At 37.7% G+C, this 19,275-nt stretch overlaps 1 protein-coding gene across 1 annotated transcript in view; it reads left to right on the top strand.

Annotated features, from left to right (window-relative positions):
* LOC100893306 overlaps nt 1–19,275 on the top strand; it is a 33,608-nt gene that overhangs the window by 11,241 nt on the left and 3,092 nt on the right. Inside the window, exons 3-9 of the mRNA XM_030998347.1 lie at nt 6,822–7,174; nt 10,595–10,739; nt 13,141–13,247; nt 13,881–14,022; nt 14,786–16,527; nt 16,951–17,056; nt 17,759–18,016. Of these exons, the coding sequence (XP_030854207.1) occupies nt 6,839–7,174; nt 10,595–10,739; nt 13,141–13,247; nt 13,881–14,022; nt 14,786–16,527; nt 16,951–17,056; nt 17,759–18,016 (2,836 nt within the window). The 5' untranslated portion in view covers nt 6,822–6,838. The remainder of the gene's footprint in view (nt 1–6,821; nt 7,175–10,594; nt 10,740–13,140; nt 13,248–13,880; nt 14,023–14,785; nt 16,528–16,950; nt 17,057–17,758; nt 18,017–19,275) is intronic.

The following is a 19,275-nucleotide window of genomic DNA, read 5'->3' as shown; positions in this document are numbered from 1 at the left end:
CTCTCAAGTTCCTTCTTCTCTTTATTCTTCATTTGCAGCCCTTGCCGAAAAATGGCATGTTCAGACAAACTCCTAAAGAGGGATAAAACTTTGTCTTGTTTGTGATTCACACAAATATATGTATTCATGACTGTATGCATCTATTTTTGTTCAAGGCGATTGAAATCTAGTTAGAAAATGAGGAAGACGGTAATTTGTTTGGGGCTATCTGCAGCCCCTCCATGCCCTCCCCTGACCGATCACAAAACGTATGTATGAGGTGAAAAGATTACGAGCCCCTTCATCCAGTAATGGTATGAATGGCACAGCGGTCGTGTGTTAGATTGTTCAGGGAGATGTCATTTATACCTGTTTTTTTCCTTGTTTTTTCAACGATGACATCTAGCGTAATGTTGAAAGTATTGTATGCCCAGGAAGACCATACACTGTCATGACTGTGTACACGAATATTGCAAGGAACGTTCATCTGGGATGGGGTGAAACCGCGAACCCTCATTGGAGTTTCGTTACGTAACCGAGCGATTCGACCATTCGCTGAAGGTCACTTCATCGAGGGTCCATGCTTGGTGAGACTAGTCTTCTATACTTTAGTCCCCTTTTGGCTGTTTCTTTATTTTTTACTCCTAATACTGCAATAAAACGCACAATATTTATCATGTGCCATGTTGATGGTTTTATACAAATGAATACAACTAGGTGAGATCGCACTAATACATGAAATAGGCCTATAATATATAATTATATAACATATCATACGAGCAAAGTGGTGAAATGGGTCTGATGACTGTACAATATATGCTACCATCTACATGTTACCTTGTTGTCTCTAAATCACTGAAGGGGCATGCTGACCATGAACTAGACTAGATGCCACATGTTCATCACCATCCCTTTCATCACTGACACCTGTACTTATATTATTATTGCATAATATTGCCGTTCGTTTTTACGCTAATTCACTGACATATCGTTATACTTTCTGACCCATCATGGATTCAGATTATGTATATACCTTCTCTTCAGACGAGGGAACCGACGTTGACGAGGCATACGATCGCCATGTGAGAGAGGTATAGTGTATACAACTTGAACTGTCATGTTGATTGCAATCATCAACGTTCATCCACTGCGCTTTAGCATCTATAATGAAATCCAATATGCTGCTTGCGCCTTTGTTGTGCCGTTTCGTTCTTATATTTTGTGTCCATGAAATAGATGTCTAATTGCTCACTAATGAATGTCATCCGATGTGACTTGACTAGATGACCAATTACAAATACTAATTTACTCTTACTTCATCCCGTTGGCGTTAGCCTGTATGTTTATGATTAGAAACCTGGCGCTGTATCATTATGTAAGAAGTTATTTATTTTTGTTATCTCGAATTGGGGAACTTAATTTTACACAGTGTTTTTTGTAGTTGGATTTGGGTTATGTATTCACTTATTTCTTCTCCGCTTAGTACTATGAGAGACTGCACTTGTCAGTGTTTATGAATGTACTGCTTTTTTATAGTTATGGTTTATATAGTTATAAAGTTTTCCCTAATTTGAAGTGGCAGACTCTGTCGATCGTTCAACTCCAGCTATGCATGGAGATATAATATCTCCATGAGTTACCAAACATCCTAAACGAGGATAAATGCACGGATATATAAGAAGAGATCTCCATGATAAATGCATGGTCAAGCAATTCATGTGAATTTTGATACGCATGTCTTCAATAAACTGAAAGTTGATTTTCCCCATATATTGACCGATCTTTGCCCGAGTAGAAATGTTGATGACGTTATATTTCATGAACAGCTTAGGTGCATTTTTACCTTTTTCAGTGCGAGTGTGATTACCATCTCTCTTGCATTTTTACTCTAGCATGCAGTCTATGGTCAATCAACAGAGCCGATCGAGGCAGTTCTGCCTACAAAAGTAATTTAGCAAAATAGCCTAATTGTTACCGTTGATGAGAGCGGTGGTGGTGGGGGGGGGGGGGAGGGAGGCTGTGCAATCAGAGCACTGAGTCACGTACATAGAGTCTACATTGTCTATAGATTCAATATAGGACTTATAATTATGATATACATGACTGACATTGATATACATAATAGGTCAGATACTAGTATTTCAACAATGTGATTGCTATCGCCATCATCTGAGCTATGAAATGACCAATTCATGTACTTGACCGGTTGACCACTAATTCCAAGGAGTTTATGCCTAGAGTTTATGTTCCGCCGTTCTTGGGTAGCTAGGTAAACAATGTACAGGTCGTTCTGAGAATCGCAACTTGAGCGGAGGGAGGCTAGCGGAGCGGATCGTGTTAGTGTGTGTTTGTATTGGGTTTTTACACACGTGTAGTGGTGTGTGCATATTAGCCTTCCTCGTCGCTGGAGAAGCAGGCTTCGGTCCCCGTTTCTTCCCTTCCATGTTTATATCGAAAAGTATTAGCAAAGCCAGTCGTTTAAAACCGTTAAAATGTCACTCTCTAAATAAATCGAGATAGTATAATTATGGCAAAAGTAGAACCAGAGTGCGAGCAACGACGATATAATCAATGAACAACAGCTGATGAACGCGAACGATAGGGAGGCAACAAAGTGTGTACTCTGAAATACCGTGGATCGATAATAATAATGTTGCTTGCCTGCGCATTTAGCGGCCACGAGAGGGAGGCAGAGCGGTAAATTTCAGAGCCTAAAACAATTCGAAATCTAACCGTCGGAACTCTCTCACCGGACCACGAGAGAGTTCTAATTTACCAAATATATCAATTAGTAGGCGGTTTCCCGGCAAATTTTTTATCATCATGTATTAGTCAAAACATATTCTTTCACATGATTGGTAATGAGAGCTTCCATTTCATTTTTTGAAATTGGGGCGTTACCAATACTGGTCTTTACCTTTAATATTGCACCTTAATTTCCCACTTCCAGATTTTAGGTTGATAAGAACTTGTTAGTTGAATGAAAGGGGGAAATTTCTTTGAGAGCAAAGTTACATTCATATGCTACTTCTAAGCGGAATGATAAGCGCACAATGTATACTTTTTCAATTTTTATAATTATTAAAAACAATTAAAAAACACATTTATATTGAGAAAACACTGAATGTTAATAATTTATTTTTCAAGCATCAAAATGTTATGTGTTATAAATACAAAAATGCATTATGAAGGGGCAGACATTTATAGTACTTACTTTCCTTAAAACACCATATACACTGTAATTTTTTTTTTTAATAAAAAGTTATCTCGTAAAAAATGACTATGCTGTAGCATTCCAAGGTAAAAATAGAAGAAATATATAAGATTCAAGTTAACTTTAGTGTTTGAGATGGAGATGTACAGTATATGTAGGGCTTCCTATCATTAGCAAAATTATATTTTCAATTTTAAGGCTTCAGTATCCAAAGCAGAGTCCTTGAGCTGAAGGATTTCATAAGTAGGCCTGTCCTCATCAGCTCGAGTTTGCCAAATAACCCGCTATTTTCAGATTAGGGATATTATCCCGAAGCTCGAAATTGCGTCTTCACCATACCGATACGCTCATCACAAACTAGCTCGAAAATTAGCTCCCTATTTCCTAAATAGCAGGATGTTTTGGAAACAAGACCAAGATTTCTCAGGATATTTTCTCAACTAACTATCCCATTAATTGCAACTGTGGGCTGATGAAGACGCAAATTAGCTGGATAATTTGCGATCGGGATAGTTATTAGCGGGTTATTTGGCAAACTCAAGCTGATGAGAATAGACCTACTGACTACCCTACACTGCCTGTGCAAAGTAAAAAAGATTATTCAGACGATGGAATTTAATCAGATGAAGGGCACTTCTTTGACTGATGATATACATGTGCATATATTTGTGCAATTTCCTGTATTTTCCAAGTATTTCCCAGCATTTCCTGGACTCATTATTTCCAAGTATTTCCTACATTAAGTTCCACCTTGGAATGAAATACAGGCATTTTGCAGGAAATTGCCAACCCTCTCTAAAACACATTCAGCCATGCCTCAATCATGCCAAAGTTACACATTAGGCAGTGTCACACAGAAAAATCCCTTTAAACATCCCTTGAAAAATCCTTTCAAGGGAGAATTTTCTTGCTTCGTTAGAGGATTTTTAATTGGATAATTGATGACAGACAGCAATTAAAAAGATAACTAAAATCCGGATAACTAAAATCTGGATTTTTGGCCTCTGTGTGACATTGCCTATTGTACGCAGAAAGACTTCAATTCAATTCAATTCAATTCAATTCAATTTCGGTTTATTAATATCAACATATACAATGTACAATGCAGTAGTCCAGGGACCAATAATGCAATGTTTACATAAAATGTGCATAAAAACAGGAATGATCATATAAATGTATAATAAAAATGATAAAAGATAAAGTTAAAATTATTGTTCATACCTAAAGTTATATACATATATAAAAAATGATAATAGATGGATGATAATAAATGTTGAACCAGTTATTGCAAGTACAAATAATCTTTAAATTAAACAATTATTAAAAAAAAAATTTAAAAAAAAAAATAAAAAAAAAAAAAAAAATATATATATATATATATATATATATATATATAGGGAGAGAGAGAGAGAGAGAGGAAATTATTATATTGCAATTGTTAACATGAGATCCATAGACTGAAAAAATATACATACGTACAGGTGTATCTGTTGTGTGACAGGTAAGGTCAAATTATGTTGAGTAGAATTATTACATTAAGAATATATCATTAAAGCATTTCATATAAAGTGATGTATAGTGCCCATGAGCATACATAAATTCTCATAACTGTTGAGTTTCCACATTCAATTTTAAATTGGAGTGAGTTACAATTATGTTATTGCAGCAGAATTATACTTAACATGAGCTACATGTACATGTACGTGTACTCATTCCTGTACACCATCATCTGTCCGGATTTCAATTTCTAGAGTCTGTGTGCATGAGGCCTACATTATGATTACCAATGTAAACATTTTGATAATTTGGGATCCAAACTCAGGAATGATCATTTGGGTGCCCAAGAGTCCCAGATGAATGTTAAGGCGGTGTCACACAGAAAAATCCTGACCCATCTTGAATAAACCAGGTTTTAGAAATCTAGTTTTTTCATTTACGTCAGTGACAGACAGGCTACAAGTAATCCGGTTAACTAAAACCCGGATTTTTGATTGGCCAATGCGTTCGCGGCGTTTAAGTAGATAAGCACTGTGACATCACATGTTCAATCAATAGTAACGCGCAATTAACGCATCTCGTTAAATGCGCGCTTATATAATTGTGCGCAGGTTATGATAGCACGTTAAAAACCATATGCCAGCCAATCACGTTGACATTACACTGACCTCAAAGGGGATCATTTCATCATTAAAAAATCCCTTGAAAAATCCTTTCAAGGGAGCATTATCTTGCTTCGTTAAAAGGATTTTTGAAGGGATTTTTGAAGGGGTTTTTGAAGGAATAATTGATGACAGACAGCCAATTAAGAGGCTTACCAAAACTCTGGATAACAAATATCCTGATTTTTGGCCTCTGTGTGACACCGCCTATAGTGTCGAGACCTGCGTACATGTATATAGCTTATTTATGCCTTGGCTTTATCAACGATTTATCGAAATGATAAAAGTTTGAAAATATGCTTTTGTATTTTATGAATATATGGGTGCTTCTATACAGGAGGCACCTATTGTACACCTTCGATAGTGCATGCACAACCTTTTTTGCACTTGGTCACTGTAGATGCATAAACATATCTGCATAAACATATCTGCATGTAGGTCTAATCTTTTGAAGGGTAGTGGACATGTAGGTTATCTGTGTATTTGCATTTAGAGAAGTATCGGTGAGTGTAGTTGTACGGTGTGTATTATAATTAGTCTGTAATTATGTAGAATATTCTAGATGGGTGTTGTGTTTGTTCTTAATTATACTTATTACTTTATCCAATTAATTAATTGTATAAAAATTAGAATCTCCTAGAACTCCTTCTCTACATAACTTACACAGAGCTGCTAACCATTCCGTTTTTGCCGGAATTACTCCGTTTTTTCCTCCAAATTACGGTAATACGTTTTTTCTTTATAAAATATGTTTTTTAATAACTTTTTTTTTTTTTTTTTTTTTTACATACCGCACGTCAAACAACTGCCCTAAAATGGTGATTTTGATCACAAATTCAATAGAAAACTAATTTCAAAACATACTTGAAGAGAAAAATATTCTCAAAAAAAATGAAATGCCTATAATACCAAAATAACCACCAAAAAAAATTACCTGCTTGTATGGAAAAAACAGCATGATGAATGAACATTTCTGCATTGGAAGTGTGTCGCGTGTGGTTGTAAGTTTCGTTTTTATGAATTCCTTTTTTTTGCTTGAAATTCCTTTTTTGGTCGCACAAGGTTGGCAGCTCTGCTTACATGTAGGAGCAGCTCACATAGATTGCATAGTACATTGTACATGTACAATAAGGGTGCTTATATTGCGGAATTATAGAGCCATGTACAGTTCCAGGGTAATGTCCGAGCCTCCGAGGTACATGTATGCGGTCAGCTCTCTGTCCTCACCTGCAAACTGATTCAGTGGACTCCGGTTCAAGACTGAGTTGCTTCTTTTGGATGGTGACGTTAAAGGCCCGGTGCCCGGATTTAAATAATTATGTCTGATTTATACACGCCTGTAAAACCCAAGTTACACACACACACACACACACATACACCTTCTTTAGTGGATCCTGCAATACGATTAAAGCGTAATGAATTATGAAAAAACCAACAACATCGACTTGATTTTGTTTTCTCAACAATAGATCCAGCTTTGCCAGACATGCAGCTAGTACAGTCCCCCGCAGCCCCGACCCCAGGCCCAGCCTCAAGGCTCCAAGAGCCCGCTACCAACAGGGTCATAGTCGCTCGGACTATCAGCAAGCCCTTACCATCCAGTTCCACTCCGTCCTCATCGACATCGCCATCGACCTCATCCTCGGCCTCGTCCTCGGCCTCGTGGCGGTCTGGCAACAGCCCTGCCTTCTCTCTCATGGCCACCGATCCAGGGGCGCCCAAGGCAGACCATGTGGTCTCCTCCACCGGGATCCTGTGCGCCGTGTGCGGGGATCAAGCCACGGGACGTTATTTTGGGGCCCAAATCTGTGAGGCATGCAAGGTTTGTGGTCTACTTAGTTTGTTTTTCTTCTTTTCTTCACATGTGATATATTCTGAATGTATTTGGCTCTTGTATGTGAATTATGTGTTAAGTTGATTGCAAATTGACAAATTCATAACTTTCTTATTTTTAATTGGATATTGCTCAAACTTTCACTGACCTGTTCCTCTCATTTTTCTGATTCTAAAAGTGAAACCAACTTAATATAAGGGTAGCCTTCCCCTTTAATATACTGTAGTCTCTAATAGCCTATTAACTGTATGAATAATTGATGAAATTTGGCTTGTGGTCATTCGTCAATGTTACCAGAAAGAAACATGATTATAGTCAGTGGTAAAATTACTTTTCGTGAAGCACATTGGAAGTGCCAAAATTTATGTTGTATTATTATGCAGCATTGCAGCATCACATTACATTTTCTCTCCCAAGTTAATTAAGAATCAATATGGTTATTATTTGTTTCGAGAAAAAAAAAGAGAGACATGCTTTACAATAGTTGAATTACAATACCTGATTTGTACTTGTATGGCATCGTATAAGGAATTGAAGGGGGAAAAAAAAAACCTTATGTTCTGTTGTATGCTTCAGGTCTGCCCTTAATGAATCAGTTTTATATGGTTTCATGCATGGATTTTGGATGTGGTCAAGACTAAAGAATTTTTTTTTGAAATTCTTTCTGCTGAGCGTCAGAAAGGTTTTTGTATGTACTTGTATGAGTTGATACCCTTCTGGCTCCAGACAGACGACATATTATTCATTTTTTCCCCCTTTTTTTTCTCCATTTTTTGGACCCTCCAACAGGCCATTTATTGAAAATCAATCTCAAGATAACATATTTGAACGCATGTTCCAATGAATATCGTATAATATTTCATAATAAGATATACATAATGAATATCAACCATAATACTGTATATACAGAACATACATGTAGATTAGGGAAAGAAAAACAAAAATTAAATAATAATGCAACATCATGACTGAAAAGGATGTGGAAAATTCAATATACTCCTATTAAAGGATCAAAATCCTCTCAAAATTTATCCATTTTATATCGAATTTGTCAGTTTTGTTAGCAAATATACTAACTTGTCTCTCATTTGTGTAACTATTCTTGATATATTGTTTTATTGTCCGAAAGGACGGTACAGACTTTTGTATTCGAGAAAAATATAATTGTTGTTTAGTCCAAATTATTATACAGTTTAAAGCATCATTTCTTTTTTCAATGAAACCTAACAAAACATGTATTAAGGACAGTTTTATTCTACAGCGTGTTACAATAGTTAACCAGTCAGTCGAACAACTCCAAATCAATTTGGTCACGTCACAGGAGTAAAAAAAGTGTACCATATCTTCTTCTTCTCTTCCACAAAGGGAACAGTTCTTATTTAAAATTATGTTAATTTTCACAAGATCTTTATTCAAATATAGTATCTTATTCAAAAGTCTGTACTGAAAGTACCGAACTGTTGTATGCATTGTACAGCGAAACATAACCCTGAAATAATATTGCATATATTTATGTATAGTTTGAGGATTATATAATATTGTTTTAATTTCATTTCATTCATTTATTTCGACATCAGGATAAAAACTATATAATGAGGAATCTGCAGTGGATGGACCACGAAAAGCACACTCTTGGCTTGTTAAAAATGTTCCTCACCAAATATACAAAATAAAAATAATTTACAAAACGTTGAAACATTGATGTTGAAATAAATAATAGAAATGAAATGATACAGACAAGGAACCCATCAAAGTAACCTGGAAAATTTAAAATATGATATCAATCGTACAAGATTTCAAGATTCAAGATTTCAAATTTATTCATGTTTCCAACAAGACATTACAAATCAATTATAAGCATCTAAAACAAATTTAAGAAGTACATGTTGAAAACAGAGGGGTCCACTAAAAAGCAATGCTTGTACAAGTGTGAACACCTCAAATGAAACTTAGGAATAATGAGTAATTAAATTAACTAATCTGTAACTACAAAAGGAACTACAAAATAGGGGAAAGAAAAAGGGGAATGCCAATAGAGACGAGAAAGGGACAAGACAATACTTTACACGGCAAAGATAGAAGAACACGGTCATAATACAAAGAGTAGACAATGACAAAAAGAAGTGAGAGATCGAGGGTACAGAAAATAATAATAAAGGGTTGTGATGAGAGATTATGTGAGGTAAAGTTCAAAACTGCTGTGAACGTGTAAACAAATTCAAATTTGAGGCATGCATGGTGCTTTCATTTGCACAATACATTCATCCATGCCTGTCATGTCCTTTCATGTATTAAGTCATGTTATCAAAATCATTCTTTTGTCACTTGAAAAAAGTGCTCAAACCCTGTACGTACACATACAATTACGTGTGAACAACCAGTCATAAAGGTCATGCTCCGTTTGCCATTTAAGGCGGCATGATTGATTCCCCTTTTCAGTCACCTCTCAGATAAAGGCTTATTTAATGTAAGGACTTGCGTGTCCATGAAACGAGATATGGATTGTATCTGATAAAAGAGGATAGTTTTATAAGAAAATTAATTGATTTTCAAGAACCACATCAAACTGTATGTGATAGAGCTTGGTCTGCGTTTTAGGTGTACATGTATTTATGAAGTTATATAAAGACAGCAGTACGTGATACATTCATGCTTGTTTCTTTATTTTGTTCTGTATATATCTGAACAAATATAAACAAAATAGAAAGATTACTTGATGCATTGTGCATCTATATACAAAACATTTGTACTGATAAGAGCTACATGTATAACCATCTGTATTTTCAAGCTTTTATGTTTGAGTAGCCTCAGTAGAGCGAATAATCCAGTATGTTAGAAGTTGAAAGTTTAAAGTCTAAAATACAGATTTGAATAAAAGACATGTCATTTTGATATTTAATCATGACATAGCAGGCCGGGGGAATACAAACATCATCACAATTTAGAAAAGCAGAACAAAAATGGAAACTATAAAATGAGTACATAATAATAATAATAATAATAATAATAATAATAATAATAATAGCCTAATAGTCCACTCCAAATTTTATTAAACCGAAACAGAAATTCTTTTTGCCCAATTGATCGTGAGCCCGGCAGCCACTGAGCAGCGCCAGATCGACGTTGCTCTATCCCTTATTGTTGAACGCCAAACAAGGTAGCAACAACTCCCATCTTTTAACGTCTTTTGGTATGACGCGGCCGGGGTTCGAACCCACGACCTCCCGGTTGTGTGGCGGACGCTCTGCTGACTGAGCCAACACTCCGGTACATGTACATGTATACAAGAATGTGGAAGCAAAAGAAGTTAATCCAAAACTCAAAAGATTCCATGAACATTGATCTGGAACTCTATTTTGTAAATTTCTAATTGTCAGGTTCATTTCTTCTTGTTCTTGATGATTTCAGAGCTTCTTCATCAGAAGCACGAGGAAAGGAGAGCCTACCTTCCGATGCGTCAACAACCAGAGCTGCCCCATCACCCCCTACTCTAGGTTGCTCTGTCAGTTCTGCCGCTACCAGAACTGCATGAAGGCCGGAATGGGCCGCAAAGGTAAGCTGCCAATCTGATGAATGAAATTGGAACAAATTTGAAAAAGGGTCAACATTTAATTTGAAATTTACTTAAAATGGAGAAACTATGGGCTTGTAAGTTGATAAATTACACATGAGGCACATCCACTTTATTTCATTTATGTTGTAAAAATGATTTAATTGTTTAAAAATGCATCTTTATAACAAAATAAAAAAGAGGGGGAAAAAAGAAAAGATGTGTAATTGCTGTCTTGCTTCCTTTCAGTAAAGATAGGACAGTTTTAAAGTTCAGCATTTTTCAACTTCCAGGACAGATGACCCATGAATATGCACCTGTTCTTTCAGGTTTAGGCCATGGATAATAATAATGATTTGTCCATTAGTATTATTTGGGTTAATGCAATTACATTTTATACGTTAAAAAGTCTGAAATGAAACAAAATAACTCTTTTCAATTACTTCCAGGACAAGGTCAGAGACAGATGACCCATGAATTCGGTCATTGCCCCCCCCCCTCCATTTTTTTTACAATTATCTCTTTATTACAAGATATATAGCATATCTACTCGTTGTTGACAGTTTCTTTTAATACAAGTGACCCCTACGCAGAACAGTTACTTTAGGACCTCACATAACGGTTAGTTTAGATCGCTGATGACTGTACAGTGTGTATGACAATGCCACCTGTTCTTTCACTTTTGGCCATGGATAACAACAATAATTTGTGTATTAGAATTATGTGGGTTAATGCAATTACATACTTTAAAAAGTCAGAAAAAATGGAACAAAATGGCTCTTTTTTTTCTTGTCCAGAACTGATGTTCATGTTCATTTCAGTGAAGGAAAATCCCATTGTGTTTTTAAGTTGATTTGATTCGAGAGCTGAATTTAATGAGAACATTTGGAATAAATCGTCATCAAACATCAGACAAATTTCAAAGTTTTGACATTATTTTGTACCAGGCTCTGTTAGAAGAACAATCAGCAACTCAGTCATCTGATTGTAGTGTCATTTTTTTTTTTAACTCTCAGCCCTTTCATTTGTTTCTCTGTTTCAATTATCAAATGATTTTGTCCATTATCTTATATATTATTATTGCAATAGGCCATTTCAAAACTTGAGTTGGAAGATTTTTTCCCCCTGTAATTTTTAATGTATTGCAGACGGAATATGAAAGGAGCAATAATTTATTTGCTTAAAAGTGGAAATATTGAGAAAGTTTGAGGAAAATAGTCAGACAGGTGATCTAAAGTTGAAAGTTTGATCATTAATATAGAGCTCTGGGCAACTCAGTGGTCTGACTGTAGTATCAAAAAAAAATTCTTTCTTATTCACCTTTTCATTTATTTTTCTATTTTAATGCTCAGATGATTCTCTCCATTGTCTTTTACCCTGTTATTGCCACAGGCTGTCTTGAAAATGTTGAAGTGGGAAGAAAATCAATCTATTGGGGAATGTGAAAGGAGCAATAAATACTGAGCAAACTAAAGAGAGTAATTTCGTTATTCAATCAAAAGTACTACTTCTTTTTGTTGGTATTGTCGATAAAGTACTTGTTGATATATTTTTTTTTTAAATAGAATCTGAATTATTTATTAATTTTCTCACAATATAAGGACATGAAAATTGAGATATTTTTTAGAAAATAATGAAGTTAAACTTTAGAATTGGAAGAAAAAAAATCTTATGTTAATATTTTGATAGGAATACTACGTATATTTTGATATTAAAAGTATCTACATATATGTCATCATAGTTGAGGTGTAATTTCAAAGGAATTCCACACCTTTTTACTTGATTAAGCTCTAGTAGGGCTATTCATCCTAATACAATGAACAGATGTACTATTAAATGTATAGGACAAAATTAGGCCTGAGTTGTTTTGGTTCATAAACCACGCCCTGACCGTGAGCATCAGAGCGCGGATCTAATTTCTCTCGTCCGCTGCACCGATCTTTGCATATGAGCCAAGAGTATAACTTTTTAATTCCTTCAGTCACATTTGTCATACCACATGTAGAAATTTATTGGGGCCTGACCACTTTTCAGTGACCGCCCCCCGTTTTAAAGCAGGACTGCACTACCTGTAGCTACTTGCGCCCTCTATATAGCCAACAATGTCTAAGCGGTACCCGTTGATCCCCCATTGTCCCTTTTTTGTAATGTTCATTGAGAGCTGATTTGGTGAGAAAACCACATGCCAGCAATCACGCTGGGAGGTCTAATCCCTCCTGGCCAAACTAGTGCAGATAGGCTTTAAAGGAAAAATCATGATGACATGGGCCTAGACAATGTAACTTGACTTTGCCCCAAATTAACAAAAAAACAGTCAATCAAAGATGGTTGTATGAACATGAGTACATGCATGCATGGCCTCTTTTATATTTCATTCTTTTCATGTTTCATGTTTCTGTTACAGCCAAACAGCCCAGTAAAGATTTAGCCAAGGACCAAGTGCCATGTAAAGTGTGTGGGGATGTTTCGTCGGGTATTCATTTTGGAGTGTATACGTGTGAAGGATGTAAGGTAAGTTTAATAACCCTTGTCAGCTTCGTCCACACTTACCTGCCTTGGACAGCCGTCAAGGCAAAACAAGTATAATGCATGTCTAATAGCAGGCACAATGGATGTGCTCTTTGGGCATTAGTCCTCATTACCAAGTCCCTCAGAGAGGACTTAAAGCGCCACTGCACTACTTATAGCTACTTGCGCCCTCTATACTGCAAACAATTCCTAAGTGGTGAACGTTGGTCCCCTTTTTCTTACGTTAATTGAGAGCTGATTTGATGAGATACCACCTGTCAGTGACCATGCAGGAAGGTCTAATCCCTCCTGGCAAAACTAGTGCAGATAGGCTTTAAAGTCATTGGTCCCCTGGTTGCTTACTTAATACAAGCATACACATAGTTTCTTAGCAGTCAGGTAAAACAAACAAACAAACATACAAACAATTCTGTATCTCTTAGCGTACAGATAATACCTCAGTCACAACGCCATAGCAGCTGTATTTTTAAATTTTTTTATTTGGCCTTCAAACAAAATTTATACTAATATGCTGTGCACTGTGAGACCATTTGAGATTGGCTTTCCTTCCAATTGTTTTTTTGTTATAATAACTTTGTTACTATTGAAGTTTTTGTTTTTCTGCAATCATTCTAGGGCTTCTTTAGGAGGAGTCTTCGCGACAGGAACACCTACAGCTGTTCAGGGAAGGAGGAGTGCATCATAACGCCTGTCACACGTAACCATTGTCGCTACTGCCGCTTCAAGAAGTGCCTCAGGGTCGGCATGTCAAGGGCCTGTAAGTTGAATGCCTTTGTCTTAAAGCTCCACTGTACAACTTGTAGCTACTTGCTCCCTCTATATAGAAAGCAATGCCTAAGCGGTGACCGTTGGTCCCCCATGATCCTCTTTTTCTTTTGTTAATTGAGAGCTGAGTGGATGAGATAGCCACCTGTCAGTAACCACCCTGGGTGGTCTAATCCCTCCTGGCCAAACTAGTACAAAAGAGCATTAAACAACTGTCCACCCTGCCTTTAATTTAACAAGTTGCAACCCCTTTACATGTAACCTTAGCTGCAACTGCCACTTGAAGAAATGCCTGAGATATGTTGCATGCCAAGGAATTTTAGTCAAATTCTTTGTCCAAAGCAACAAGTTCTTTTGCCCCATTGCAGTCCTTAGTGCATACAAGGCTGTCTGCAAAAACAGCCTTTTCTTTCAAGCAGCCGCTTGGCTTAAATTTTTGATGTAACAAATGAAGTGAAATATTTATTGGGTTACTCTTCCAGTAAAAATATTTTACACCATTGAGTGCTCTTGGCAAAAAAATGTTCTAAGAGGGATACAAGACTTTTTATGTGAAGAGCACAATGCAATGTTTTTTCTTGTAAATATAAATGAACTACATGAAAATGAGATATATATATATGCTTGAACAAAGCATTGTACTCCTTTTTTGTTGGTCATTGTATTTGTAAATGAGAAATATTTGTTAAATGTAATGCTTTTAATTGCTAAATTATTTATTATCCCTTGTTTCTGTGACTGTTTTGTTTTTCCAGGTATCAAGTTGGGAAGACACCAGAAGTATACTACGCATCTCGTTGAAGATGGGAGCAACTCTATAAACACAGCAGCTCATCCATCTTTGTGGACAAATGGAGGGAGGCAATCAACTCCTGAAGCTGAACCCGGTGAACAAAGTACATTCTGTAAAGAGGACAGTGATAAGGTCCCTCCAAGGGGTGTTGATTATCAGACAGAGCAGGACCATGAGAACAGAGTCCGGAAGGTCTTCAAGCAGGAAGGTGGTTCCAGTGCTGCCCCAGCTCTGAGGGAGATGCTCAAGAGGTCATCCTTACCGGACCAAAGGAGAGAACCTAGTCCATCCCATAGCAAGGTTATCCCCAATCAATCTCTAGAACAGCTAAGCGCGTTGCCGAGCAACTATTGTTTCCAGTACACCCTGCAGAACTCAGCTTCACCTGCCACATTAATCGACCCTCCAGAAGCTTCCGTTGCACCCTCAAGGTGCGAAAGCAATCATCATGCTAAGGAGTCCGCTTCAAGCAGTCCAAACAATGTTTCCTTGGGCCAATCTCTGCCCCAATCGCTCAATGTAACAAACAATGTCTGGGAAAGTCAGAATTTACATGAAAATACAGGTATTCCGTCACAGGGTGAGAGAGACACACCTTCAACCGCCAGTTCCAAGACAAATTCATTTGGACACTCTCCATCAGGGGACATAGTGCTTATCAAGAAGGAAGCATTAGATACCTGTGTATATGCTCCCTGCCATGCAAACATCGATAGTCTAAACTGTTCCCCTTTAAGAGAAGATGTGCCTATTAGTATCAACGATGAAGAAGTAGTTGTCATGGATACTGCCAGTAGGGCTAGGATTGACAGCTTTGTCAACAATCTCATTCCTGCATCCGCTGATTCGCCTGAACCCGATGTAGTGGAGGTGTTTAGTAATGTAGTGAAGAGAAAAAGCCCAGAAAACAATGGCTGTATCCTTCAGGAAACTCAAATGACATCTTTGGGAAATGATACAAGAGACGATTTCCAAACAACTGTGTGCATGAGTCCTGCAGAATCTGAGGTGTGTATAGTATCTGGTATCTCTCCCAGCCATAGTCCTAGTGCATCTTGGTATCCAGCTGCCGAGACCCAGACAGCAAGTACCGCGATCCCTGGTTCCTCTAATGCACCTCCTGCAGCATTGCCAACTCTTCCATTTGACCAGTACGAACAACAACAACCAGACGAATCATCAGACATATCCGAAGCAGTCCCCACTATGTCGCAAGTACTTGTCACATCCGCTCCGGGCACTTCATCAAAACGTGCTTTGGAGGACGTTGACTATTCTCTTGCAGAGGCCAATTCACCCCAGTCCATCCTTTCCCAAAGTTCACCTTTATCTGTTGGACATTCTCCCAGCTCCGTTATTGAGAGTCACTGGAAGGAACAAGCCCAGAACAGCCAGGCTCTGCTGCCTTGCGACAGGCTCTACACCTCTCTGTACCCTGGTTATGTGTCTCCCAATGTGTCCGCCAATGTTGCCCGTAATGTGGCCTTGATCTGCCACAACCTCCTGCAAAAGGTGAAGAATGGCCTTCTGACCGACCGAGTGTTGTCCAGTCAGAGCGAGATGGACCTGATGAAGCACACCAGTGATCTTGGAGCCCTGGAGAGAGACAGCATCCTGTTTGATCTGACACGTAGCATGACTGGATACTCTGCCGTTATGAGGTCACTGCTTCTCAATGAAAGCTTGCAAGAAGCTTCAGAATATGTAAGCTTTTTTTCTTCATTTCAACTGCTTCTTTAAGAATTTTATTAAAATTGAACCTGTTGTAAAGATTCTCATTTAATAATTTTCCGCCTTTACTTGTATCTATGAGCTATTCATTATGGACCAAGCACAATAGTATACAATGGTTAAAACTATGAACCTAGGTGATCTTGTACATAGTATAGTTTCAATTGACCGGACGACAGATGGTAGTCTAGACTATGGAAAGCCTGCCCTCAGATGTGAGGATGGGAGAAGATCGAACGAGGCATTATTTTAACTATTGCCTGTTAATTGTGATTTAAAATTCGAAAGCCAATCAGAGGCCTAAAGTTATCATATGCAGTATATATACTTTCAATCATTTCCTTGTAAAACAGTTATTTTCATCATCTCAAGTCATCATTTCATTTCTTTATTCAGTTATCACAGCACAGGGACTACAATAACGGCGTTCACTGGGACAAATTCCATGAGACTATCAGTATGAAGATCATAGCGAGCGTTCAGTATATTAAGAAGATACCAGGTAAATACATACCTCTGGCAGACCTGCCAACCAGTACGATTTAGTTGTATTAAGTACGATTTTTAGAAGCAAATACGACAGTACGATTTTCCTCAATAAAATATGATTTAAATTTTTTTTTTTTTTTAATTTTTTTTCATTTAAATTTTAAATTGTATGCTGTGCAAAATGCCCATTCTGTCCTGTAAAGTATCCTACAAGCATCTCACTCCGGAAATTTGGGGATGTTCATTGGTTCATCGAACACGCTAGTCATGATGAAATCATGCATATTCAACCAATGATCCATAAAAATTTTCTCCCTGTACGTAAGAACTGTAAAAAGCATTGTTCCGCGTAACATTTTTTATATTTTTTTAAGAATACAACTTTTGTCAGTAAAATACAACTTTTGGGAATAAAGAATACAGTTTTTGAACTCCAGAGGTTGGCAGGTCTGCTCTGGAGACTTGCTGACATTGATTTGGGGTCAATTCCAAGTGATACGGAATGACATTTCCAGAGAATTTTCTACTTTACAATCAAGAATATCACAGACATTTTGATAAAAATGAAAATATTAATGGTATGATATGTTAAATGTTTCATGTATTTAATGTGTGGCAGATATTAAATGGGGCTTTAAACTTTTAACTAAAAAGTCAGGGTGGACAGGAGACAAAATCATCAAAACCAACACGATTATCGTTGCTATTATCGCAGGTTTTCCGTCGATCCACATGAACGACCGCCTGTACCTGATCAAGCACAGCGTGTTCCCCATCATCCTGGTGCACAAGGCGTGGAAGATGGGCCAGGAGTGGAAGTGGATGGAGGACACCTTCTACACCAACATCTTCCTGCGCAGGATCGCAGACGGCTTCCGGGACATGACGTACTCCTTCGTCAACCAGTTCAACCTGGCTAGCTTTGATAGCATCGAGGTGGCGCTGCTCATGATCCTGGTGGTTCTCAATCCAGGTGAGTTTCTGCTTTGTCGAATGGGGACAATGATGGCAACAGTGGCATCATAAGTCTTTTTAAAGAAGGTGTAGCATGGCAAATACCGGTTAACGCCATCTACAACTTCTTTTGGACAACTGCACGTAAACGAACGGACTTGATTATAATGCTCAGCGCGCGCTAGCGTTCACAAAACAGACCGAAGTTCTCCTCACGCTTCGGTTTCACATATGTTGCATGCACGTGAATACTGTGGTCGCGTTGTGCGGAGTTGTATTATATCAAATTAGCCCCAAGTCAGGCCACTCGAAAGACACATAGTCTTGTCATGCTACACTCCCTTTACATCATTACTTTTTTTAAATTATTGAACACACAAATTTGTTCATGTACTACATAAATAAACTTTTCTAATTATTTCTAATTAAATTTGCTGGTAATATATTACAAGTTTTGTTTTGCCAGATATATGTGGAAAAAGAGAAAATAAAACACTTGAACTGCTTGAAGATCTTTTTATGCCTCCGTTACGAAGTAGCCGGAGGCATTATGTTTTCGGGTTGTCCGTTCGTCCGTACGTCCGTCCGTACGTACGTCCGTCCGTACGTCCGTACGTCCCGTTCTCGTGATCGCGTTATCTGAAGAACCGATTGCTGGATTCCTGCCAAACTTTGGTCATGTATGTATCTTGCAGAGCCGATGAACTGATTAGATTTTGGGGTCACGAGGTCAAAGGTCAAAGGTCACAGGGCTCATTATGTATGCAAAAACAGCTCGTGATCGCATTATCTGAAGAACCGATCGATGGATCCCTGCCAAACTTTAGTCATGTATTTATTTTGCAGAGCCGATGAACTGATTAGATTTTGGGGTCACGAGGTCAAAGGTCAAAGGTCACAGGGCTCATTATGTAAGCATAAACGGCTCGTGATCGCGTTATCTGAAGAACAGATTGATGGATTCCTGCCAAACTTTGGTCATGTATTTATCTTGCAGAGCCAAAGAACTGATTAGAGTTTGGGGTCACGAGGTCAAAGGTCAAAGGTCACAGGGCTCATTATATATGCAAAAACAGCTCGTGATCACGTTATCTCAAGAACAGATTGATGGATTCCTGCCAAACTTTGGTCATGTATGTTACTTGCAGAGCCGATGAACTGATTAGATTTTGGGGTCATGAGGTCAAAGGTCACGTGGCTCATTATGTATGCAAAAATGGCTTGTGATCGCATTATCATTAGAACAGATTGATGGATTCCTGCCAAACTTAGATCATG

This window comes from Strongylocentrotus purpuratus, unplaced genomic scaffold (genome assembly GCF_000002235.5).
Source record: "Strongylocentrotus purpuratus isolate Spur 01 unplaced genomic scaffold, Spur_5.0 spur5_scaffold_5, whole genome shotgun sequence".
NCBI lineage: Eukaryota > Metazoa > Echinodermata > Echinoidea > Camarodonta > Strongylocentrotidae > Strongylocentrotus > Strongylocentrotus purpuratus.
The sequence above is the reverse complement of the archived record's forward strand: the minus strand, read 5'-3'. Positions and strand labels throughout refer to the sequence as shown.